The 26,394-nt window shown below is 51.2% G+C and overlaps 1 protein-coding gene across 1 annotated transcript in view; it reads left to right on the top strand.

Annotated features, from left to right (window-relative positions):
- DLGAP2 (DLG associated protein 2) overlaps nucleotides 1-26,394 on the top strand; it is a 905,804-nt gene that overhangs the window by 759,994 nt on the left and 119,416 nt on the right. The window contains exons 5-6 of the mRNA XM_030937560.1: nucleotides 849-1,906; nucleotides 18,296-18,507. Of these exons, the coding sequence (XP_030793420.1) occupies nucleotides 849-1,906; nucleotides 18,296-18,507 (1,270 nt within the window). The remainder of the gene's footprint in view (nucleotides 1-848; nucleotides 1,907-18,295; nucleotides 18,508-26,394) is intronic.

The following is a 26,394-nucleotide window of genomic DNA, read 5'->3' as shown; positions in this document are numbered from 1 at the left end:
CTGAAATCTAAGTGAAATATAACTATGCTTTTCCCCCAAATTGTTAATTTCCTTTAATACCACAAAATCCAGCTGTCAAGAGACCTGTTGAATCTACTAGATGCTAAATCTTGGTCATTAACCATTTGGGAACATCAGTGTTCCCTCTCCACTCCTCACACTTTGTGATATAAAAACAACTGCCTGGCCGAGTGCTGTGGCTCACACCTGTAATCCCAGCACTTTGGGAGGCCAGTGGATCACCTGAGGTCAGAACTTTGAAACTAGCCTGACCAACATGGCGAAACCTCGTCTCTACTAAAATTACAAAATTAGCTGGGCGTGGTGATGCATGCCTTAGTCCCAACTACTCAGGAGGCTGAGGCAGGAGAATGGCTTGAACCCGGTAGGCAGAGGTTTCAATGAGCCGAGATCGTGCGATTGCACTCCAGCCTGGGCGACGGGGCGAGACTCCGTCTCAAAAAAAAAAAAAAAAAAAAAAAAAAAAAAAAAAATTAGCCGGGGCAGTGGCGGGCGCCTGTCATCCCCGCTACTTGGGAGGCTGAGACAGGAGAACCGCTTGAACCCGGGAGGCGGAGGTTGCAGTGAGCCGAGATCGCGCCCTTATCCTCCAGCCTGGGCCACAGAGCAAGGCTCTGTCGCAAAAAAAAAAAAAAAAAAAAAAAGAGAGAGAGAAAGAAAGAAATAAACCAAAAACCACAAACCTGCCCTCTCGAGTGCCCAGGCCAGACACGGACACTGATTGCTGAACAAACAGCCCACGCTGGGGGTCACATATTCCCCTTCCCCGCACCTGGGGGTTTCCGCCGCGCTTCCGGGTGTTGAATGCCGTTTCTGTTTCCCCACAGACCCGCAGTACTCATGGTCGCCCACGCAGCACTTCAATGAGGAGCGCTACTCGCCCGCGCCCAGGAGCATGAAGGGCCTCTCCGGAAGTCGGACCCAGCCGCCGCTGTGTTCCGGGCACACGTGCGGTCTGGCGCCCCCCGAGGACTGCGAGCACCTGCACCACGGGCCCGACGCGCGGCCGCCCTACCTGCTGAGCCCCGCAGACAGCTGCCCCGGGGGGCGCCACCGCTGCTCGCCGCGCAGCTCGGTGCACTCGGAGTGCGTGATGATGCCCGTGGTGCTGGGCGACCACGTGTCCAGCAGCACCTTCCCGCGGATGCACTACAGCTCGCACTACGACACGCGCGACGACTGCGCCGTGGCCCACGCGGGCGCCAAGATCAACCGCATCCCGGCCAACCTGCTGGACCAGTTCGAGAAGCAGCTGCCGCTGCACCGGGACGGCTTCCACACGCTGCAGTACCAGAGGACGTCCGCGGCCGCCGAGCAGCGCAGCGAGAGCCCCGGGCGGATCCGCCACCTGGTACACTCGGTGCAGAAGCTCTTCACCAAGTCGCACTCGCTGGAGGGCTCCTCCAAGAGCAATGCCAACGGCACCAAGGCGGACGGCCGGGCGGACGACCATCATCACGCCCACCACGCCAAGCACAGCAAGAGGAGCAAGAGCAAGGAGCGCAAGCCCGAGGGCAAACCCCGGCCCGGCATGAGCAGCTGGTGGAGCTCGGACGACAACCTGGACAGCGACAGCACCTACCGGACGCCCAGCGTGCTCAACCGGCACCACCTGGGCCCGGTGGCCCACTGCTACCCCGATGCGCTGCAGAGCCCGTTCGGGGACCTGTCCCTCAAGACCTCCAAAAGCAACAACGACGTCAAATGCTCAGCCTGCGAGGGTTTGGCGCTGACGCCCGACGCCAAGTACCTGAAGCGCAGCTCCTGGTCCACGCTGACGGTCAGCCAGGCCAAGGAGGCCTACCGCAAGAGCTCGCTGAACCTGGACAAGCCGCTGCTGCACCAGGACACCAAGCCCGCCCTGAGGCCATGCCACTACCTCCAGGTAAGCAGGCGCACGGCCCTGTGGTGGCCGACTCTGCACAGCAGGTGGTTTTGTCGTTATTCCGTTTTTCATTGACAGATAACAACTGCATACATATTTAGGGTGTGCAACAGGATGTTCTGATATACGAACATGTTCTGGGACGGCTCCACTGAGCTGTTAAAACACACATGACCTTACACACGTTTTTTCTTTTGTGGTGGGAACACTTAAAATCCACTCTGGGTGATTTCCAAGTATTCAATACATGGTTGTTAACTGATGCTACTGCTGGCCAACAGGTCTCTTGAGCTGACCCCTCCTCACTGAAATGTCCATTGACCAACATCTCCCAGTTCCTCCCCATCCCCAGTCCCTCTGGTAACCACAGTGCCACTCTCTGCTTCTATGAGTTCAGCTGTTTCAGATGCCACCTGTGAGAGCAACCGTGTGGCCTCTGTGTGCGCCAGGCTCATCCTGCTTTGCAGTTTCTTCCAGCTCCCCCATGTTGTGGAGAATGGCAGGTCTCCCTCTTTCAAAGGTTAAATAGTGTCCCCTGTGTATGTACTGCGTCTTCTTTATCCATCATTTGCTGGTAGACTCAAGGGTTGACTGCGCGCTATGGCTTTGTGTGTGGGGCTGCAGGAATGGCAAGACATTATTTACAGGCAGCTCTCACGTGTGACTCTGGCCTTCTCTGGGAGGGCCTCTGGAGATCCCAATTCCTCCTGGGAACCATCACTCTAAACACAGTGGGCCATTTCTTTAATGCCTCTAAGGCTGGAGGGTTTAACAACCACAGCAAACACAGACTAGCCCATGTGGATGTTTTCCACGTGAAAGCTGATGGACCGGCCTAATGGAAATGGGCCTGCGACATTTGTGAGTTCACTCCCTGCACCTGGCCGCAGCCTCTCTAAGCCCCACCACCACAAAAAGCCTGATTATGGAAAGGGCCTCTGTATCTCTGGGGTGTGGATTAAATGAATTTACCAAAGGCAAAAACAAATTAAAGACGGTAGATCCCTAGATCTGGCATATTGCGGAATTGTCTGTTTTATGTGATTTCCCTCTCTGTCTCTGAATTGTGCCATGCTGGAGTTTTCTGGGGAAGCCCTCTGGGAGGCACACACTATTTCTGAGGATGCCGCTAAATGACTCCCCTCAGTCAATAGTGCTGTTAACAAAACATAACTTGTGTGTCCCGACTCACAAATCTCTCCTGCTTGCCTAGAGCAGCAGCTGTGGGTCGCACGTCGGGTTAGAGATGTCTTCATGAAGTAACGGGACATTGATGGCTGAGCCAACAGGCAGTCAACTAACGGGGCAGGGAGAACCAGCAGCCGTGATGCTTTCTGGGAGTCGTGGTGGCAAATCCTTCCAGCGGCACCATAGCCGTCAGGTCCAGCGTCCACGTCTCAACAGCTCTGTTTTGAAAGGAAATGCTAACCAAATTGCCTTTGCAGGCAGGTTTATTCAGAGACAAATTGGTATTTGCATAAAATATTATTTTATAGCAATGGAAGAGGCATAAATTTTGTTTGCTGTTGGCAAACCCTAATCATATCCAAATGTAAAAGTTGTGTCTGCTTGTTTAGAGAAACCTGCTATAAAGAATTGGGGTTCACTCTGATCTGTCTCCTCATTTTCACAGACACACAGCTCTCTTGTTTTTGTCTGTAACTGGGGTGTATAGTCTGTTCCCTGAGTGAACACTTCAGGACGCTGTCAGAGCCTCCAGGTTTTGCCCCAGGGTCACCTGCCTCCAAAGCCTGCCACTCTCCCCCAGCCCTTCTAGCCGCGCCTTCTCCTTAGGTCCTGTGCCCCTTGAACCTGCCTTCTCCCAGGAGTTTCTCCCACGTACTTCCTCCCAGGAACACGCTTCTCTCCACCTCCAACAGCTACTCCATGGTGTAGGTGCAGGGAATACCAATCATTCACAAAGGTGAAGTGAGACAGAATGAACCCGCGCACCGTCAGTCCCTTTCAAACACCATCCCTCCGAGAGTGACCTCGTTCCCTCTGCACTCACGCCTTCCCACCCAGGCTTCACTGCAACAAATCCCATACGGCAGACAGATACAACTGTAAATATGCCTGTGTTGATCTCCAAAAGATCCACACGAAACGATGAGGATGCTTTCTTTTGAAGCATAACCACCTGCATTATGAGATATTGAAAACAATATCAGCCTGGTCAGTGGTCACATTCCCCTGAGGGCTCACTGTCTCTTGTTGGCTTTTATTTGGATCAGGATCCAGAGAAGGGGCCCACCTGGCAGCTGGTGATGAGCTTCTTCATCTCGTTCAGGCTGAGGCTTCTCCTGTCTGTCCACTCTTCCTTCTCCTGGATTTTCTTTGTTTGGAACCAGCTGGTTGGTCTGATTGTGTCTGTCAGTCTGAGTTCGTGCCATGGGGTCATTTCAGACACTCTGGTCCTGTTGTTCTGCAGCCGGCCACCCACTGCTGGACTTCCCTGCCCCGAGGCCTCTCACCGTACGTGTGTGGGTCACCAGGTACCTTTACGTTCATCAGTCAGGTTTCCTGGCAAGACTAAGAGCCTTGAGGGCAGAGGCCAGGTCAAACCTCCCTTTTTCTGGGGTCCCCCCACAACTCCGCCAAGCGCTGGAGAGCCGGCAGGGCAGGGAGCGACATGGGTTGGGCCGAGATGCTGTCCCAGCAAAACACATTTTCCAGACTTCAAAATGTGATGTATTTTTATAGTAACATGTAAAGAATGGCAGGCTGTGATTTGACCCCAGGAAAAGTTGTGATTCTGGGGACACAACATTGAGGTGAAATCCCCCTGGAATTCAATGATGTGGCCATAAGACAGAGACAAGAAAGAGAGGAGAAAGCAGCCACTAGGCCTCACACCCACCAGGGCTTCCCTGCAAACAGCTCCGTCTGCTTCTCCATGGGGGACGGCGGCCCTGCGTGCAGCACACCTGCCATGGCCACCGGCCTTCCTCTCATGTCCACTCAGGTGAACATCCTCGGAAACTGAACCCAGAGCGTTATCGTGCTGACATTGGGAAGCACTGCCTGGAGGATGGGAGGACATCTGCAGCCACGGCTTTCACGGTGCTCGTTCACAAGGGCACTTTCTTGCAGTAGCAAGCTCCCCCCATCCCCACATCCACCTCCCGGTGAAACCACCTCTTTTGGGGGTGCAGCTCGGTGACTTCTCTCCCCTCCTCACTGTCCCCCAGTGGTCACCGCTGGACCCTCGTGGAATGATCTATGAAGCTGAATATCAGGAGCTGTGTGCAACCTCCTCAGACTGTTTCTGTCCTAGGACCCAGCTGCACTGACATCTGGCATTTTCAAAGATGCCTGTGCAGGACTGTCCCTTCCTGTCGGTTGCATTAAACTTTCTGGTGGAAAACTTTAGGTTTCTGGGTCCTCACAAACCCAGATTTTACTTCATAGCCAGGAAATAGTGAAACTAAAGGAATTTGTCTGTGGGTCCTAGTGTGTGGATAAGATTTAAAAGAATTAGAAGAGAGAAGTCATGTTTATAAATTACATTCCTTTTTTTACTGGGAAGACTTGCAGCTGAATGACAGGATAACTTTTTATTTTCACCCTTGGTTTGTACAGAGTATGTGGTTCATATTAGAGGAAGATTTTTTTCTTGTTCTTAAGTAGGTCAAGACAGAGACTAAGTGGAATTGAAAGGCAATTCTGACCTCACGTTATTCTTTCACAAAGCTCTTATTTTCACCTTTTCTGCATCAGCAGACGAAGCATCTAAGGTCAAACTTTTAATGAGCATTGTAGGAATGCAGAAGGGATTTACGGCTTAGCTCAGGATGCAAAAGACTCTCTATGCCACAGTCCACAGAAAGTCCCAAGGACATGCAGCGAGGGAGAGACGCCACCTCCCCGGGAAGGCTCCCGGCGGTGTCAGATGGAGGGATAGAGGGGTCCCTGCTGCCTCCCACAGAAGACCCGGCAGCTCCTCCAGTCCTTGGCCTCTGTCCCCGCCTCCTTCCCTGCTGTCCTCAGGCCTCCTCTCTGCGGCATCCCAGTCTCCCACCCCCTCCTGCACTCCTGGTTTTCTCCTCTTCCAGTGTCCTCCCCACCTGGCATCGCCCGGCTGCAGCCCTGGCCCTCCTGGGGAAGAGGTTCGGACCCTAGGTTTTATTTGACTTGAAGAGGTTCGGACCCCCCGTTTTATTTGGCGTGTTCGCAGGCAGCAGCCAGTTCGGCTTTGGGTTTTACCTGTCAGGCTTTTTACCCGTTCACGTGTTGGAAGCAAACAGCAGAAAAGAACACAGAGGGGAGGGGTGGAATGAAAACCCGGAGCCGTGCGCGTTTCCCGCCCGCGTGTAAAGTGTTTCAGAGCCTCTCCCTGCTGCCGCCCTCTGCAGCGGGTCCCAGCACCGAGTACTAACCCTTCCTCGCAGCCGTTCCTCTGAAGGCCGTGTCTGTTTTGTAGGCTGTGCAGGTCCCTGCCTTCCGGGCTCAGCTACTACATTGGTGAAGTTTTCGGTCAGGCACAAAACCATGTCTTAAAATCCATCTCCCCAGTCACCAGGTCATCCCTGTGGTGTAGTTTAGAAAAATCATCCATCTTTTACAAAACGGAGCCAGGCTCCCCTGTTTCTTGTCTCTACAATAAGCATTTAAAAGGCTTGTCACGGGGCCAGGCACGGTGGCTCACACCTGTCATCCTAGCACTTTGGCCAAGGCAGGGGGATCACCTGAGGTCAGGAGTTCAAGACCAACCTGGCCAAAATAGCAAAACCCTGTCTCTACTAAAAATACAAAAACTAGCCAGGCATGGTGAAAAGTGCCTGTAATGTCCGCTACTCAAGAGGCTGAGGCCTGAGAATTGCTTGAACTTGGGAGGTGGAGGTTGCAGTGAGCCAAGATCGCGCCACTGCACTCCAGCCTGGGTGACAGAGCAAGACTCCATCTCTAAATAAAATAAAATAAAATAAATAAATAAGTGGTTTGTCATGGAATGCACAATGCTGGCCATTTGCTTCTTTCTGCCCGGTCTGGGGTGGAACCTGAGTTTCATTAGAGTTGGGACAGCCTGGGCCACCTCTGGCCCTCCTGCCACAGGGCCACCTCCATGTACTGGGTGACCCCTCCCTGCTTGTTTCCTTCACACCCTCAGCTCAGCTTGGCCTCCACCTTGGCCTTCACTGAGGGTCCCTCTGCTTGCCATCTGTCTCCTGGGCCCGGGTGCTGTCTTTTTCCGCTTTACCTCTGTATCTAGGAGGGTCCAACACACTCGGTAACGATTCGCAAAGGGGCACCTGTGTCCCGCAATGTTCCAGAGGATGCTGGCTCGAGCATAAGGGTCTTTCTGGGCACCTAGGTGTCCCATGTTCCAGAACTTGGCAAGCAGGAAGGAGCCAGGTGTACCAGTCCCCCGCCCCGCCACCCTCACAGTGTCCCTGCCTGTTCAAGAAGGTCCCCACCTGTTCAGGAAGGCTGGAGTTGTGGCTTATGGAGTGCTTTCAACTCCAGAAAACCAATAGTTCTGACATGCTTCTCAGAAAACTTCTTTGTATTTGTAGTTTTAGGGGCAAAAGAGTGAGAGAGGAGATGGCTGTGGTCAGTTCCTGTCCTTAGCCATACCAGTGCTCAGCGGAACGGAAAAACCGGCCAGTCGGGCCGTGCTCCACTCTAACACACGTTTGCAATTTGAAAGGAGGGCTTTTGTTTTAAGTGGCTCGTGGTATAGATCTTGGGCCGTGAATAGATAGAGAGTTGGGGTGTGGTCACACCTCACTTCCAATCCTGTAGTGGAACACCAGGGCTGGGAGGAGCTTCTTATCCCCTTTTAAGCTGCTCTGGACACAAACGCACAACCCTGCACTCCTTCTGCAGCCCCTTGAGTTCCTCGTCTGGATCTGTCCGGCACTAACACCTGGCCACCAGCTGCCCCCTCCATCCACTGTGAGTCCTAAAACGCCTCCTTTAGACAAAGCAGTGGCCTCTGCTTCCAGCACCAGGAGCCACGTGTGCCTGCCCCCCACGCTCTATGTTCTCCATCCTGTGGCCCAGGCCACACCATTTCCTCACTGCAAAGCCCGTGTTGTGAGGGGCTTCTCTACAACGGCCCTGCCTCTGGGCCACCCCTTCCTTCCCCTGAGCCCTGACTGCCACCGAATCCTCTCCCACCTTGAGAAACGTCACACGGGGCTTGGCAGGATCACGCTGGCACTCACCGAGCCCATTCATGTAATCAGGGACCATCTGCAGGAGTGCAGGAGCTGGGCCTGTGCCTTCGAGCCTCTGGGATTACATGAGGCCACTCACTGTCTCCCCGGCTGGACTCCTCCCATCACCCGCCGGTTGTCCTGGGACTCGGCATGTCCCTGCTGGGAGCAGCTTGGTGCTGGGCAGGCAGGGAGATCACTGGGCTGTGTCACATTTCAGTGACATCATCTTAGGACCCACCACGTTCTCATCCCCGTGATGGAAATTCCAGCAATGTTTGTGGAAACGCTGATGGATGTTGAAGGGTGTCTGGTTTCGGGTTTTTGACCAGCCTTGTGTCTGGTAAATCTTTCTGCCTCATCGATCCTGCGTGCCTCAGTTTGTGGTGAGATGCAAGACAGTGTTCCGAAAAGCACATTGGAAATCATAACTCTTGTGAACATGGAACACTGAGTGGGCACATGCGCTGTTTTATCCAGGTTTACCAGGTGAGAATGACACGGCCTCCATGTAACTTAAGATGGTCGTGGATGCAGAGACCTCGTGGGGACTGGGTGCAAAGACCCTGTGATCTGTGACTGGGTCCTTGGATTCAGTGATCTAAGACCCTGAGGAACCAGCTGCATTTATGCCGCGAGGGTCACCAAGTGGTCACCTTGTTCTGGGCATGGTGCCCTCGACTTGGCAGCTGAGGCTCTGCTCCTGCAGGAGTGCAGGTGGGTGGGGTCCGGCTTTGTCCTCTCCCACCCAGGACAGCTGAGGCTCTGCTCCTGCAGGAGTGCAGATGGATGGGGTCCAGCTCTATCCTCTCCCACCCAGGACAGCTGAGGCTCTGCTCCTGCGGGAGTGCAGGTAGACGGGGTCCAGTTCTATCCTCTCCCACCCAGGACAGCTGAGGCTCTGCTCCTCCACGAGTGCAGGTGGGTGGGGTCCCATTCTGTCCTCTCCCACCCAGGACAGCTGAGGCTCTGCTCCTGCAGGAGTACAGGTGGATGGGGTCCCATTCTGTCCTCTCCCACCCAGGACAGCAGAGACTCTGCTCCTGTGGGAGTGCAGGTAGACAGGGTCTGGCTCTGTCCTCTCTCACCCAGGACAGCTGAAGCTGTGCTTCTGCAGGAGTGCAGATAGACGGGGTCCAGCTCTGTCCTCTCCCACCCAGCATGGCTGAGGCTCTGCTCCTGCAGGAGTGCAGGTGGATGGGGTCCCGTTCTGTCCTCTCCCACCCAGGACAGCTGAGGCTGTGCTCCTGCAGGAGTGCAGATAGATGGGGTCCGGCTCAGACCTCTCCCTCCCAGGGCAGCTAAAGGGTCTGCTCCTGTGGGCGTGCAGCTTTGGCAGAGTCTGGCTATGTTCCCTCCTTCCTAGGGCAGTGGATGCCCCAGGGTTCTCTGTCCCCATTGAGTCTGTGTCTCTTGTCATGGACTTGGTGGTCCACACACAGTGCTGGTCCATGAGAGATCCTGGAAGGGCTGGCCCAGCCCGAAGTGCAGCAGGACTGGGAGCTGTTGGAGCTCAGGCCAGTGAGCTACAATTTAAGTCATCCCTTGTCTGTCTGGGTGTTAGGGAGTGAAATGGAATCAAGTTTGTCCTTAAGAAAATGAAGTGGGCAGCTGAACCAAACATAATCCTGACTTGATTTCAATTGCTCAGAGGAAAAACCACAACAAACAAACAGGAAAGGAAAGACTTCCCGCCCAAGCTAAGTTGTTGTAGGGACCCCAGGGTGGATTTGAACAGCGTTGCAAAGATCTCTTCCGCTGAGATATGCACCCCGGGAGGCGCAGCCACTCACCCAGTGTTTCTTAAGCTCAGCATGGTGGGATGGGGGCTGGGCGATGTTTGTGGGGTCCGTCTTATGCACTGGGAGATGTTGAGCAGCATTTCTGGGCTCCACCCACTACCCGCCAGAAGCACCTCCATTTAGTGACAACCAAACACGTCTCCAGATGTCACCAAGTGTCCCCTGGGGGCAGAATTACCAGATTGGGACCCGCTGGTGTCATCCAAAGAGCATGAGCTTTAGAACAAGACAGACGCGTGGAATTCTTCTTGCAAGCTGTGCAGCTGGGGGGCTCTCCAAAGGGGCTTTCCATGGAAATAAATGGCTATGACTATGGCTGCCTGACCTCCCTCAGGTCCCAGAAAGAGACCTGGTGAGATGGACGTCTCAATGGCCACGGGTGTCCTCTCAACAAGGAGATGGTGACGGAGGGGCGAGGACGCAGGATGGGGCAGAGGGCAGGGGTGAGCAGCGGGGAGGGGTCGCAGCCAATTCTGAGAGAACTCAGGTACTGTGTGGACCCAGGGGTCCCCGCACCGAGGCAAGGAGTGGGCGTCCTGCCTTCGTACCGCCAGCCTGGGTGGTACATGAGATAGCTCAGGTGCCATGACGGGCATCCACACCCGGGTGGTCTAAAGGCACATTCATTCTGCAGGGTCCCGGCGCCCAAGACCATGGAGTCCCAAGGCCAGCTCCTGCTGAGCCTCTCCTGGGTGTGCAGACGCCGTCCTCTCCCCGCATCCCCACAGGGGTGCCCCCTCTCTGCCTGTCTGTGACCTCATCTCCCCTCCTTAGGAGGACGCCAGGCAGATGGGATCAGTGCCCACCCTGGGGACCTCATCTTACCTTCATCACCTCTGTCAAGGTCTCATCTCCAAATAATCACATTCTGAGGTCCCAAGGGTTAGGGTTCAGCATAGGAATTTGGGGGAACACCATTCAGGCCATAACCTGTGTGTTCTTCCCAGGGAGGGACGTGGGGGGGGCAGCATTCTCCCGCTGAGGGGCTGAGGGCACGCCCTAGAGAGACTTAGCCATCGGCCGGCACCTCCCAGCAGCTTGCAGTGGGCACCTTGGTCCTGGAGGGGTGAGTGTGGCATCCACGCATCCTGGGACTCCTGTGTGGGTGGGGTCGTGCTGGGCATGCAGCGCCTCCGTTGGTGGCCTCCTGGTGTCCATGAGCCCGTGGCTTCCATTCCTAGTATCAGCACAAGGCGAGAGGAGCTGGACGATGGGGCCAAGGGCCCCAGTCACGTGTGCCCGGTCACAGGCGGGTTAGATGGGGGTTTTGTAGACTCAGCTGTGGTGCGGCCCACAGGTTTGGAGACAGCCATAGGAAAGACAGTTCACAACTCACAGCCCCAGAGGAGGGTGAGGCCACACCCCAGGCCCCGGGGACGCACCTATGGGTCAGGAGGCAGGGGAGGAGGGAAGCATGGGCCGGAGCCTTTGCCACGGTCTCCCGGAAGGAGGGAGACACATACACACATGCACACACACACACACATAGGCGTGCATGCACACCCATGTACCTGCACACACACACATATACGCACATGACACATACACACATACAAACACACACACAAGTCTTGAAGGAATGCAGAAGACATTTCCCTGTGGGAATGCGCAGCAATGGACGATAATGTTCTTCCTCGGTTCCAGCGCCTCAAAGAGAATATGATGATAGAATCCTGGCCCCTTTCACCTGGGCTTTGCAGCTTGGAAGAAAGAAAGGATATTTCAGTTTGTGCAGTGTTGAACTATCCCTAAAGCAAGAAACAGGAGATGTCGAAATGTATGCTGATGTCACCCTTATGAAAATGCCTTTTTGTTAGAAATTATGAACATCACCCATCACGAGGTGCAAGGAGGTAATTAGGGTAATTGATTGCCGTGAAATGCAGCAAGGACTGCAAACTGGATTTGCAGAGTCTGGTAGCTGTCGTGAAAAGAAATTTATTCATTCCTTCACTGAAGGCCATAAAGCCATTTGGGTTTCAGACCTTGCACTTGGCCACCCTGGGCTGAGGGCTGCAGGGTTCGAACGCTGTAATGTAACGGAGAGAGATTTGTTTGCTGAGGCAGGCTGGCATTTTAGTATTGCTCTTCTGTTCTTTTGATAGTCTCCAGACATATGCTTTGGAATGGGGATTTGGTACTTGAATTCATGCTTTGAAATTGACTCTGGTTGACATTCTTTCTGTATTGAAATTTCTTCTGTCAAAGCCTGCGAAATTGGCTTCTTAAATCAGAAACAGAAACGTACAAGCTGGTCTCATTTGTTAGTTAATTTGCAGGCTGCTGAAAAAAAAATCTTTACTTTGTTTTTTGTGGAAACATGTTTTTAATTCACAAAAAAAAAAAAAAATCACATAAACCTGCCAAAGTGAATCTCTTCTTTGATGGCAGATGAGCTGCTCTTCCATCTGCCGCCAGCCAGCCTCAGCCTCCCTTCCCGAACCCAGCTCTTCATGCGTTCCCGGGAGAATGGCAGTGCGAGCTCCCCTGTGCCCAGGAGCCTGGCGGCCGGGCCTCCCTCTGCCCCGTCGCCTCTGCCTGCACCTTCTGCTGGTCCGGCTCAGACAAAAGAGAACCCGGACCTCACCCCAGGACCTTCCCTGATCCTGGCCCCTCCCGTCGGCCAACAGTGACCTTCAACACGTGTCCCCTCCACACTGGCTTCTCCGCCCTAATGATGCTATCACTCATTTCTTGTCCATCTCCTGTACCGAATTGTAATGTCATTGAGGACTGTGGCTTTTCTTAAATGAAAAATAAGGGTGTTGATTACAAAAGTCATAAGGGTTCATGTAGACAATTTAGAAAATATAAGGAAAAGTCATTGAAAAGCCCGTAACCCTCATCTCCTAGTGACGGCCCCTGTTTCACATCTTCTGGCTGTTTCTGCACATAACACAGTTACATCTTTAAAAGGCATAAAAACGTCAAGTGGACACTGTGCTTTAAAAATTGCTTTTCCCCCTCATGAGCATCTTTTCATCACCAAATACACATTCTGCAATATTATTTTTGATAGCTGGGTAGTATCCATCCTGTGGTTGTAATAAATATTATAAGTCATTCCCTGCGATGCAGTATTGTTGTTTCTCCTTTCTCCCTGATTAGCAATTCCCCAGTCCTTGGCCCTGGGTCGCACTGTCTTGAGGAACCTTCATGGAAAGAAAGTTGCCCGGTCTAAGGACATGACCAGTCCGAAGGCCTCCAGTCATCTCCAGAAAGACTGGGAGCTTTACCGCCCACCACCTGGCCTGAGGACACGTAGATAAGAATTGTCAAATCCCCGAAGTTGTGGATGTTTGATTCTTCCTTAGTCACTTGTTTTCAGTGCTCCAACTTCCTCGCTGTCAGGAAATGTGAAACCAAAATTCACATGGACAAAATTTGAACAAAACATGGGCAAATGTATGCCTGTTTTCCTCATTGCTGATTTCTTGCTGGGAGAACCTGCTGTGGCTGAGGCCCCAGGCGTCTCTCTTACCCGACCTACAGCTCTGCAGCTCTGCGGTGTCATCTGTGGGAGTTTTACCTTGACCAGGTCATTAATACCTGATATGGTTTGTGTCCCCGCCGAAATCTCGTTTTGAATTGCAGCTTCCATAATCGTCATGTGTCGTGAGAGGGACCTGGTGGGAGGTTATTGAATCGTGGGGGTGCGTCTTTCCTTGCTGTTTTCATGATAGTGACTAAGTCTCCTGAGATCTGATGGTTTTATAAAGGGGAGTTCCCCTGCACGCACTCTTTTGCCTGCCACTATGTAAAACATGACTTTGCTCCTCATTCACCTTCTGCCATGATTGTAAGGTCTCCCCAGCCATGTGGAACTGTGAGTCCATTAAACCTCTTTCCTTTTAAATTGCCCAGTCTCGGGTATGTCTTTATTAGCAGTGTGAGAACAGACACAATACCTCCAATTCCCTTTCAGCGTGGTCTGTATTCCTCTTTGAACCGTGCAGACCTGGGCACAAGGCACCAGGTCATAAAGGCTTTAGAGGAACCCGGCTGGAGAGGACCGCAGACACTGCCTGTCCAGCTCACAGTCACAGGCCAGGATCCTTTCTCTGAGCCTTTTGGCCTCTTGGAGTCTGGGTGGAAAGAGAATCTGGAACTTTCCATCCTGTCCAACCCTCTCCTCATCACAGCATCTGGATCTTCTAGTGTGCATGGTGCTGGGGTGTCACTGTGAGCTGCCGTATGTCTGGGCCACCTTGGGGGTGCTACAGCTGTGATCTACCTGCACTGTGACCCACAGGGGCCTGAGGGTGTTCAGGTTTCTGCCCCTTGTTACTGCGGGACTGTGTGGTGTTCGGGTGTCTGCCCCTTGTTACTGAGGGACTGTGTGTTGTTTGGGCATCTGCCCCTTGTTACTGAGGGACTGTGTGTTGTTCGGGTGTCTGCTTCTTGTTACTGCGGGACTGTGTGTTTGGGTGTCTGCACTTTGTTACTACATGACTGTGGTGTTCCAGTGTCTGCACCTTGTTACTGCAGGACTGTGTGTTGTTTGGGTGTCTGCACCTTGTTACTGCAGGGCAGTGTGGTGTTCAGGTGTCTGTGCCTTGTTACTGTGGGACGCTGTTGTGTTTGGGTGTCTGTGTGGTGTTTGGGTGTCTGTGCCTTATTGCTGCGGGACTGTGTTGTGTTGGGGTGTCTGCACCTTGTTGCTGCAGGACTGTGTGGTGTTCGGATGTCTGCACCTTGTTACTGCAGGACGGTGTGGTGTTCAGGTGTCTGTGCCTTGTTACGGTGGGACTCTGTTGTGTTCGGGTGTCTGGTGTTTGGGTGTCTGTGCCTTATTGCTGCAGGACTGCGTGTTGTTCAGGTGTCTGCGCCTTGTTGCTGTGGGACTGTGGTGTTTGGGTGTCTGCGCCTTGCTGCTGCGGGACTGTGTGTTGTTCGGGTGTCTGTGCCTTGTTACTGCAGGATGGTGTGGTGTTCGGGTGTCTGTGCCTTGTTACTGTGGGACTCTGTTGTGTTCGGGTGTCTGTGTGGTGTTTGGGTGTCTGTGCCTTATTGCTGCAGGACTGTGTGGTGTTGGGGTGTCTGCACCTTGTTGCTGCTGGACTGTGTGGTGTTCAGGTGTCTGCGCCTTGTTCCTGCGGGACTGTGTGTTGTTCGGGTGTCTGCGCCTTGCTGCTGCGGTACTGTGTGTTGTTCGGGTGTCTGCGTCTTGCTGCTGCGGGACTGTGTGGTATTCGGGTGTCTGCGCCTTGTTGCTGCGGGACTGTGTGTTGTTCAGGTGTCTGTGTCTTGTTGCTGCGGGACTGTGTTGTTCAGGTGTCTGCACCTTGTTACTGTGGGACTGTGTTGTTTGGGTGTCTGCCCCTTGTTACTGCGGGACTGTGTGTTGTTCGGGTGTCTGCGCCTTGTTACTGCGGGACTGTGTGTTGTTCGGGTGTCTATACCTTGTTGCTGCAGGACTGTGTGTTGTTCGGGTGTCTGCGCCTTGTTGCTGCGGGACTGTATGTTGTTCAGGTGTCTGCGCCTTGTGGCTGCGGGACTATGTGGTGTTCGGGTGTCTGTGCCTTGTTACTGTGTGACTCTGTTGTGTTCGGGTATCTGTATGGTGTTTGGGTGTCTGCACCTTGTTAATGCAGGATGGTGTGGTGTTCGGGTGTCTGTGCCTTGTTACTGTGGGACTCTGTTGTGTTCGGGTATCTGTGTGTTGTTTGGGTGTCTGCGCCTTATTGCTGTGGGACTGCGTGTTGTTCGGGTGTCTGCACCTTGTTGCTGTGGGACTGTGTGTTGTTCGGGTGCCTGCGCATTGTTGCTGCGGGACTGTGTGTTGTTCGGGTGTCTGTGCCTTGTTGCTGCGGGACTGTGTGTTGTTCGGGTGTCTGCGCCTTGTGGCTGTGGGACTGTGTGGTGTTGGGGTGTCTGTGCCTTGTTGCTGTGGGACTGTGTGGTGTTCAGGATCCCTTGCCACACGGGGTCCATGGTAAGGGGAGCTCCTGCTCGTCCAGGCTGGAAGTCCAGGATATGTGAGTGATAGAAATGAGCACGGCTTTCCCTCTCCCTTGGCTCCTGTCCTGGGCTGCAATGTGGAAGATGTCAGATCTGCAGAGCGCTGGTGTGGCACGGCATTGAGGAATGAATAAAGGGCCTTCAGCCAAAAGACCTGCCTTTACCACCAGCCACGCAGATTCCTGCTGGTATTCCTATCGATCGACTCACAGGCAATATGGACACTGGAAAGATAGCAGGTTCCTTTTACGATGATATAAAGAATATACCTCAGAATCTACATATTTTACAGCAGGGGGAAAAAATACCCTGTCTGAAGACTTTTTAAATATGGAAATTTTTTATTTTCTTTCTCTGTAAACAGCATTTGGGGAGATTCTCTTCTCCAACATGAAGAACACACTGCGTTAGTTCCCTGACTACCGACGGTGTGTGATGATCCGGTTGCTATGGAAAGCTTTGGAGTTCTCTACACTCAGCGATTGCATGCTGTGTTCTTTTGCTTTTGTAAATGTGAATTTGACCTATGGAGTGAACTTTATCCAGAGCCTCTGGGGAGCTGTTCAAAGCTAATGAACCGTGGGGAAAAGAAACCATGTCCTGAGCCGCACGGAGCGGCTCCCGCAGCGCAAATCACTGCGTTCCAGTTCCGTGACGTTTTGCTCATTGCCGTGTTGGGTTTCCAGTTTCACAGATGGTGGATGGAAACGGAATATTGGCCCGCAATGTCGTCTTCATGGCTTACCCTCCCCTCAGAGAGACACTTAACACAAACACACAGCAGGCAGCCTGTGGGGCCGTTGTGGGTGAGATATAAAATGCACGTGGGTTCAGTTCTGGGCCAGTCAGATACACAGCACAGGGGGCTGCTCAGCCCCATGCCTGGCAGGATAAAATATGCACACCCGTCCAGCTCTGAACAAGGCAGACGCATATAGTGCCGGTGCCCAGTGGTGTGCCAGGCAGGCATGTAACATGTGCACATGCCCAGCTGTGAACCAGGTGGACATATTATATGTGTGTGCTCTCAGCTCCATGCAAGGCAGGTATATAGCATGTACATGGACCCAGTTCTGTGCCAGGCAGATGTATAATGGCATAGGTGCTCGCCTCTGTGCCAGGCAGATGTATAACATGCACAGTTGCTCAGTTTGGTACCATGCAGATATATAACATGAACGGGTGCTGAGTTCTATACCACACAGATATGCAACATTCATGGTTGCTCAAGTCTGCACCAGGCGGGCATATAACATGCTCAACTGTGTACCACACAGATACATAACATGAACAGGTGCTGAGTTCTGCACCAGCAGATATATAACATCCATGGGTGCTCAGCTCTGTACCAGGCAGATGTGTAACACGCACAGGTGCTCAGCTCTGTACCACACAGATATATAACATGCACAGGCAGGTGCTGAGTTCTGCACCACACAGATATATAACATTCATGGTTGCTCAGGTCTGCACCAGGCAGATATCTAACATGCACGGACGCTCAGCTCTGTACCACACAGGTATAGAACATGAACGGGTGCTGAGTTCTGTAACAGGCAGACATATTCCACGCACAGGTGCTTAGTTGTATATCAACTGGCATGTGATGTGGCTGGACAAGATCCTTTTGCAACTCTGAGTGCTGAGAATTTGCATATGTGATAGAACTTGGCTTCTGGAGTTAAAACTGTCCTCCTTTATTTGCTTGCAAATAAGATATAAATGGACAATAAGATAGGCATTTTCTCCCTTGTTTTCTTTTTTTTTCTTCCTTTTTTTCTTTGTTCAGTTTCTCAAGTTTCAGTTTCCTCTTATACCAGAGGGAAATGAACTAAATTTTAGCCAGTGCTTTCTCCCAGCTGCTAAGATCGCAAGTTTTCTTCTTCCCTTACTTTTCTTTTTTTTTTTTTTTTTTTTTTTTTTTTTTTTTGAGACGGAGTCTCGCTCTGTCGCCCAGGCTGGAGTGCAGTGGCCAGATCTCAGCTCACTACAAGCTCCGCCTCCCGGGTTCACGCCATTCTCCTGCCTCAGCCTCCCGAGTAGCTGGGACTACAGGCGCCCGCCACCTCGCCCGGCTAGTTTTTTGTATTTTTTAGTAGAGACGGGGTTTCACCATGTTAGCCAGGATAGTCTCGATCTCCTGACCTCGTGATCCGCCCGTCTCGGCCTCCCAAAGTGCTGGGATTACAGGCTTGAGCCACCGCGCCCGGCCTCTTCTTCCCTTACTTTTCTCACATGTTCTCACTTTATCCATATGTTTACCTATCACTTATAATGAAGAAAAACCAATATTTTTATTCATATCCTTTTAGGGCATGCATTTTTATGCATCTTACTTTAACCGATAAATGACCGTAAAGAACTATATTTTGATGGAATTGTAGAGGATTTGTTTCCAAAACGGAGCTGATGCCACCGTTCTCAGTGATAAAGTTGACGCGTGTTTCATGTCTGTCTGCTCCCAGGTGCCTCAGGACGAGTGGGGAGGGTACCCCACCGGTGGCAAAGATGAAGAGATTCCCTGCAGGAGAATGAGAAGCGGGAGTTACATTAAAGCCATGGGGGACGAGGAGAGCGGAGAGTCAGACTCCAGCCCCAAGACATCACCAAAGTCGGCGATCCGACCGGAGCCGCTGCTGAAGTCCATTGGACAGAGACCGCTTGGAGAGCACCAGACGTAAGTGAGACCAGCTACCTTCCCACTCCAAGCACTTTCCCACTGTCTGCGAGCTCCCTCTCCAAAACCACTTCGCCGTGAGCTGAGTGCCATCCATTTAAACTAAATCCCAAGCCGGAAATATTAGACCCCATGGCCATCAATTTTCAAGTTTTTTTGTTTGGTTGGTTTGGTTTGGTTTGGTTTGGTTTAGAACAACCAGAGCTTTGGCTATGTATTAATTACATAGTAATTAAGGAAGTATGCTTGGGCAACTTCCATTTCAAATTTTAAAGCCAATGTGATCTGTTGTATCTTTCTGATCATTCAGATTATCCTCAGGACAAGCACACGTCTCTGTTTGTATGAATGTGTGCATATGGGTGTGTGTTTGAATGTCTTTGTGAGTAAAAATCGTTAACAGGGAATTTTGTTCTTGACGATAACTTTATAAGTGCATTTCTAGGCAACACATTTTTTGTAGAGGAGGGAGGAAGTGGACTAGCTTTATAAAGATAAAACTCTACACTTTACATATTTGCCCAAAATTTATTATTAATAAACTTAATTTTGAAAATATAGACAGATAAAACTCTTTGGGAAATCAGCAGTTCCTACGAACCATGAAAATATGACTGTTACTCTTAACAGCCAGCTGCTGTGAATCCTGAGTCCTACAGGTTAGTTCGGGTGGTAATGCCAAGAACTGCCTGGAAGCCCCTCCACGCCCCCTCCCGCGGCCAGCTGTGCGGTCCTGGGCAAGTGGACAGCCAGGGCGGAGCTGCTTCTCAGCCTTGGCCAGTGCCACATAAGAGATATTAATCATACCCACACGTCAGACACGCAGCCCCGGGCCGCAGGGCCCTCCCTGTATCGTCTCTCTCCACGCCAGGTGCACCCAGCAATGAACCAGTGACCATGTGACCTCTTCCAATATTTCCAGTTATTCATTACCGTTGGCTTACAAGATGAAAAAGTGAAATTTTAAATTGCAACCAAATCTTACAAATTAGAACTTAACAAATCTGAACTCTATCATAATTGCTTAGTTCAACTAAATTCAAGAGCTATGGTGTTGGAATGCCAGACAAGACATGCCCTGAGACCAGGCCCTATGTCTGCCCAGCCCAGGCCCATCCATCTCCTCTTCTTCCACAGAGGGTGGTCGGTGCCAGCTTGTGGGACAAGTGGCTGAGAACAAAGCCAAAGTCTTACCCTGCAGAAGCTCTTAGACTTGTTGGAAGGAAATGGGGAGGAGGTGTTTGTAAGCCAAGAAACAACCAGGAAACATGATTACCAGGAAGGGGCTGGGGAGCTGGACGGACTGGGAGCAGAGCCAAGTTGTCTGACCCATCTGCTCCAGCAGGAAAGTGAAGGATTGGACTGGATGTCGGCCCTCACCTACCTTTTATTTGGGGCACTTAAAGACATTAGGAAAATTATGAATTATCTGAGACCTCTTCCAGGGGAAAAGCACACACATGCAGAAGCTATGCTTCGTGGGTCCAGGGCTCCCAGGCCAGCCTCAGTCCTGGGGTTTTGGACCCCCAACTAAACAGCCATTGATAACTTCACACTTTAAATGTTTGTGATTTACTCATGATTCTATACATTTGAAAGCAAAGAATGAAAAAAAGGGAAAAAAAAAAGCCTTTTTTAGACCATGGGCAGGGACTAAGAATTTTAAGAATTATTTCGTAATTTTAAAAATTATGAAAGGCATTTTCATGTTAATGGGTTCCTTCTCCCACTCATTCACCATCACTGCTGTGGGTCCCCCAGGATCATTATCACCTCATTCTTCAGTGGTAGAGATGGTGTCTCCCTCCTTTCTTCACATCAGGGACTGGACCAGAGTCCTGTACGAGGCTCCCGTACTAACGTTGTTCAGAGGACAGTCTCAGAACTTTACATTTGCAAAACTCACACCATCACCCAATGTAGTTGAAACTCTTCGAAAAGCCAGCAGAGGGATGTGAGCCCAAGGCCCCTTGACCAGCATCATGTAAACTCTGGCCAGACCCAAGTGCAAAACCCTCTGGGAGTTCACCCACCAACAACCCTTAACACCTGACCAAAAAGCATTCCACAGCCTCAAATCTGATCAGATGTGGGGAAAACGGGTGAGACGTGCTGCCTAAGTTACTCCTGTTCTAAACACAAATCCATCTCTGCCCGTGGCCCCCATGCCACCGTCCACTCGGCAGACCCAGGTCCGTCTCTGCCCGTGGCACCCGTGCCGCTGTCCACTCAGCAGAGATGGTGCAACAGTTGGGTCCATTCTTCCATTTATCCAGGATTTATTGCTTCATTGATCAGTCCAACAAATGTCAGGCATTCTGCCAAACTCGATTTATGCATGCCCCAATCATTCTTTTTCCTTAAATCTGACACCGTGGTATGGATGACAAAGCACAGACAGCAGCCGTGTGATGGGTCTGGATAGCGCCCTGCCTGCCGGGAACTAACCTGAAAGTCCCCGAAACTCCCATGGGTCACTCTTTGGGGTTAATGTAATGAAAATTTCTGCAAAAAAAAAATTATGTTACCAGGAGGTATCAACACATTTTTGCTATTGCCTGTTAGCACCTTAGTTTATCTTACATTCTTTTACGTTTTATGGATTCCAATGCAATTCATTTACACATTTTAAATGACATTGCCGCAGCTCAGCCACGGAACTCAGGGAAGCTCTGATGATGCCTGTTTTATGGACAGAAACATGGCTCAGGGAGGTGAGGTGCTGGAGGCTGCACAAGCCACCAAGGCTCTCAGCTGAAAGTAACTCAGCTGCAAGCCCCATGGCCTTCACCCCACGGCACTGCTCTGTGGAGGGCAGTGGCTGAGGCCAGAGTAGATACCATGGGGAGAGGAGAAAAAGGAAGAAAACGGCCAGGACTGGGAGAACTCCCAAGTTACCACTCTGTAACCCTGTGTTTCCAGGAAGCACGGGCACACTAAGTTGTAGTGAGTGTGGACAAAATTCCCTTGAAGGATTTTAACAGTGGAGATGTCAGAAGCACATCACAGGGACCTCAAATGAAGCAGGAAAGACAAGACCGGGGAGGCACATACACATCCATGTGCTGTCTTCATTCTGCTGGCCTCCAGAGTGTGTTAACTGTGCTGGGAACGACTTGGGTTTCACCCACGTGAACTCCCAGCACCACCCATGACTGTAGCTGGCACCGTGATGTCGTCTCTGCATCCTGTTCCATTACGCACAGCCCTTTCACAACGTTCACTCCTGGGAGCTCTTTCCATCTGGGCACATTTAAATATCTGCATTTTTAATGTGTAGCAGGTGAATATTCATATCCAAACATGTTCTCCTAATCCAATTCCTCATTTATCTTAGTTTTAGAAGTGATTTCTGAATTGACCATTCCCACCTAAGCTTGGAGAAGGCTCAGTTGGATTTCACATGTTCACCACAGTACGGGTGCAGATGCTGTAATGCCCAAGAGGCTGGCTGTGGAGGCGTCTGCTGGGATGGAGAGGAGAGAGGGTCAACTGTGGGGTGTCATGAGATGGAGAGGAGAGAGAGGTGAACTGTGGGGTGTCTGCTGGGATGGAGAGGAGAGAGGGTGAATTATGGGGTGTCTGATGGGATGGAGAGGAGAGGAGTGAACTGTGGGGGCGTCTGATGGGATGGAGAGGAGAGAGAGGTGAACTGTGGGGTGTCTGATGGGATGGAGAGGAGAGAGGGTGAACTGTGGGGTGTCTGATGGGATGGAGAGGAGAGAGAGGTGAACTGTGGGGTGTCTGATGGGATGGAGAGAAGAGAGGGTGAACTGCGGCGTGTCTGATGGGATGGAGAGGAGAAGGGTGAACTGTGGGGTGTCTGATGAGATGGAGAGGAGAGAGGGTGAACTGTTCAGCATCTGATGGGATGGAGAGGAGAGAGGGTGAACTGTGGAGGTGTCTGATGGGATGGAGAGGAGAGAGGGTGAACTGTGGAGGTGTCTGATGAGATGGAGAGGAGAGAGGGTGAACTATGGGGTGTCTGATGGGATGGAGAGGAGAGAGGGTGAACTGTGGAGGTGTCTGATGAGATGGAGAGGAGAGAGGGTGAACTATGGGGTGTCTGATGGGATGGAGAGGAGAGAGGGTGAACTGTGGAGGTGTCTGCTGGGATGGAGAGGAGAGAGGGTGAACTGTGGAGGTGTCTGATGAGATGGAGAGGAGAGAGGGTGAACTATGGGGTGTCTGATGGGATGGAGAGGGGAGAGGGTGAACTGTGGGGGCATCTGATGGGATGGAGAGGAGAGAGGGTGAACCGTGGGGTGTCTGATGAGCTGGAGAGGAGAGAAGGTGAACTGTGGGGGCATCTGATGAGATGGAGAAGACAGCATGAAGAGTGTCTGAGAGAAAAGTCCTGTAGACCCCTGACTGCCATCTGTGGGGTTCACAGCTTGGGGAATGTGTTCTTGCTTAAGTTATATTTAATCATCAATAATAACAGCTCGTTTATTCAGGAAGTATGTAGGAAACATCACATGTTGTTCTGGTGCCCAAATGCAGGGAAATTAACACCAGAGAATGGAGCTTTCAGTCCAGAGGCTGGCCGAGGGCCTGTTTTGTGAATAAAGTTTTATTGGAATGTCGCTGGTCACCATGTTGCTGCAGCTGCCTCCCAGGTTCAGGTGGGCTGAGCAGGTATGAGGCACCCCGACACCTGGCAGACCCTAGAATACTCACATCTGGCCCTTTACAGAAAGCGTGAGCTGACCTCTTAGAATCTAACAGAGCCAGTGCCCTTTAGTGAGTAGTTATAAGCGGTGTAGGGTAACTTACATGTGTAAAGTGAGGTGCTCTCTAAATGCGTGAGACAGGACTCCTAACCCATTCCGGGAGCTCCGGGCTTGTCTCCCTGCAGACTCACATCTGCACTGAGGGGTCCAGCCTAGAGCATTAGGGTAAGCGGTGGGTAGGAGAGCATCGGCCCTGCACAGAGTGGGGACCAAGTTCCCAAAAAGCAGCATTTTTACAGGAGAGGGAAATAATATTTTATGATAGCACTATTTCATGTTGAATGCCAACTCTGTTGCATCACTCAGGTGCGATCAGAATGGAAATACGTTCCGCGTCACCAGATTTTAGTGTATGAGGGGTAAGGTGAGACGGAGAGTGATGAACTAGGCATAGCACTGGCAATAATTACAGGACTTGTAGTATACCAAGAACAATAGCCATCCCAGCCCTCACCGCTCTGGTAACTGTGCTGAAGCAGACACCATGACCCACGCCTTAGAGATGAAGAGCCGTGTCTCAGCGAGTCACACCGCCGCGGGAAGTCAACTCTAGGTCTCTCGGTTTTATGCCGCTAAACCACGCTGCACCCTGACCCCAGAGGCAGCAGAATCTCCCCTCGGTGATGAGTCACGTCCCTCAGTGATGAGTCCTGTGCATGGCCTGTGCAGAGGCTCAAAATCCATCAAGCAAGTGCATTTATTAAACAGTTTGTTGGCATTTCCATTTTATTATGACCCAGATCATGTGTTACTGCAAATAAAATCTCCCACTTAGGCTGAGCTAAGCACCTTTACTGATAAAGTTGGCTGACCCACATTAAACTGCCAACATTCAGCCAATATTCAAAAGCAGAAATTGTATATGGTTCAACCCGATCATTCCAGTCCCAAGAAAGGAAACCCACGAACACACGTGATGACGGGAATGTCACTCTGCATAAATATGTGACTCGTGAGATTTTGCAAGCCTTGAGAAAATACCAAATGAGTCTCTCTTGAAGATGTTTCTTCGCCTAAGAATTGTGTTTGGAATCCCCTGCTGTGCTTCCTGCTAGTGACTGAGTGCTTCTATAAACACACACGTGTGCACACACTCACAACACAGGACAGAGAGAAGCAAACGAGGGAGAAACGCAATGTTAGGTCATAATAACGCACAACAAGAGACTGTGAACAATACAAAAAATCATCACCAGCGACAGAGTTTCTTCCTCTTTAGGAGTGACTAGTATTGCACACCGTATCTACTGCCTTTTCATCCACTCACCCCTTGGTGACAGAGGTTGACTCTGTGACTTGGCGATTGTGAGCAGTGCTGTGGCGAATGAGGGAAGGCAGACATGAATGGAAGCGGAGGGCGTTAGGTTACATGAAATAAGCCAAAATACAGAAAAATCAACACTGCAAATCCCCACCTAAATGGAGGACCTAAAACAATGGAACTGACAGGTGCAGAGAGTGTAATGGAGGTTACAGAAGCTGGGGGTGTGGAAAATGGAGAGACGAGGGTCAAAAGAACCAGCCTCAGTGAGGTGGGAGGATATTCTTCATGTTTTTAGATCAATGTAGCACGCTGAATACTGCGAGTAATTGAGTACTGCACATTTCAGTATCGCTGAGTGAATTTCTAATGTTCTCATCACAAAACTGTTAAATATTTGAGCTGATAGCTATGTTAATTCACTTAATTTTTCTACATTGTATTTAAAATCACAACACACTTTTTAACCCCATAAATACACATACTTTGTCAATATACCATAAAAAATTTTTAAGGGGCCAGGCGCAGCGGCTCACGCCTGTAATCCCAGCACTTTGGGAGGCCAAGGCGGGCGGATCACCTGAGGTCAGGAGTTCGAGACCAGCCTGACCAACATGGTGAAACCCCATCTCCACTAAAAATACAAAACTTAGCCAGGTATGGTGGCACATGCCTGTAATCCCAGCTACTTGGCAGGCTGAGGCAGGAGAATTGCTTGAACCCGGGAGGCAGAGGTTGCAGAGAGCCGAGATCATACCATTACATGCCTGGGCTACAGAGTTAGACTGTCTCAAAATAATAGTAATAATAATAATAATTAAAGCAAGTAAATAAAAGATGTCACGGGACAAGTAAATAAAAGATGTCACGGGACATCTAACAAGAGGTTTATTGTGAGAAATGGAAGAGGAAAGGCGGCCTTGCTGGAGGCTGCATCCTGGTGTCCCTGCAGCAGGGACAGGTGTCGAGAGCAGCCTGGGGCCGGGGGAGTGAGAGGAACCTGCAGGACCCAGGAAGGAGCAGCAGCCTCAGAGTCCCACGGGGGCACACGGCATGCTGGGGAGCGGGCAGCAGTCAGTGCAATCAGCACTGACCTTCGTCTTCAACCTGCCCTGGGCCCCGCGGGTCCTGAGCCCCCGCCTGGTGCCTCGGAGCTGCCATTGGCACCAGCACGGGTGCTCATAGCTGCCAGAGGCAAGGTGTGGAAATCCGCATTAACGTAATCTGACGACGTTTTGCCGGTAAATTACACAAAGAGACACCCTTATCCTAAGTTTATTTTATACCCAAAGGCTGCTTTAAACAAAATTGGTGTTTCTATAATTGTATTTTGAACAGAATTGAAAGTAATTGTATACAGTGCACTGAGTGTTTTTCTCTTTTTTGCACCAAAGAGCTTCCCAGCAGGAGCTGATTGACAAAATCTTTTAAGTTGCCAAGTGATTCAAACGATAAAAATGTGAATGAAGGTTCACTTGTCTCCGTGAGGCTTTTATTCTCCTCTTGGTGTGCACGAACAACTTCTATTCACCTGAACAATAGTTAAGAATGCAAATGTGGCCGGGCGCGGTCGCTCAAGCCTGTAATCCCAGCACTTTGGGAGGCCGAGACGGGCGGATCATGAGGTCAGGAGATCGAGACCATCCTGGCTAACATGGTGAAACCCCATCTCTACTAAAAAATACAAAAAACTAGCCGGGTGAGGTGGCGGGCGCCTGTAGTCCCAGCTACTCAGGAGGCTGAGGCAGGAGAATGGCGTAAACCCAGGAGGCGGAGCTTGCAGTGAGCTGAGATCCGGCCACTGCACTCCAGCCTGGGCAACAGAGCGAGACTCCGTCTCAAAAAAAAAAAAAAAAAAAAAAAAGAATGCAAATGTTATGGGAAGATGGACTT

Source organism: Rhinopithecus roxellana, chromosome 9 (genome assembly GCF_007565055.1).
Source record: "Rhinopithecus roxellana isolate Shanxi Qingling chromosome 9, ASM756505v1, whole genome shotgun sequence".
Lineage (NCBI taxonomy): Eukaryota > Metazoa > Chordata > Mammalia > Primates > Cercopithecidae > Rhinopithecus > Rhinopithecus roxellana.
The sequence above is the reverse complement of the archived record's forward strand: the minus strand, read 5'-3'. Positions and strand labels throughout refer to the sequence as shown.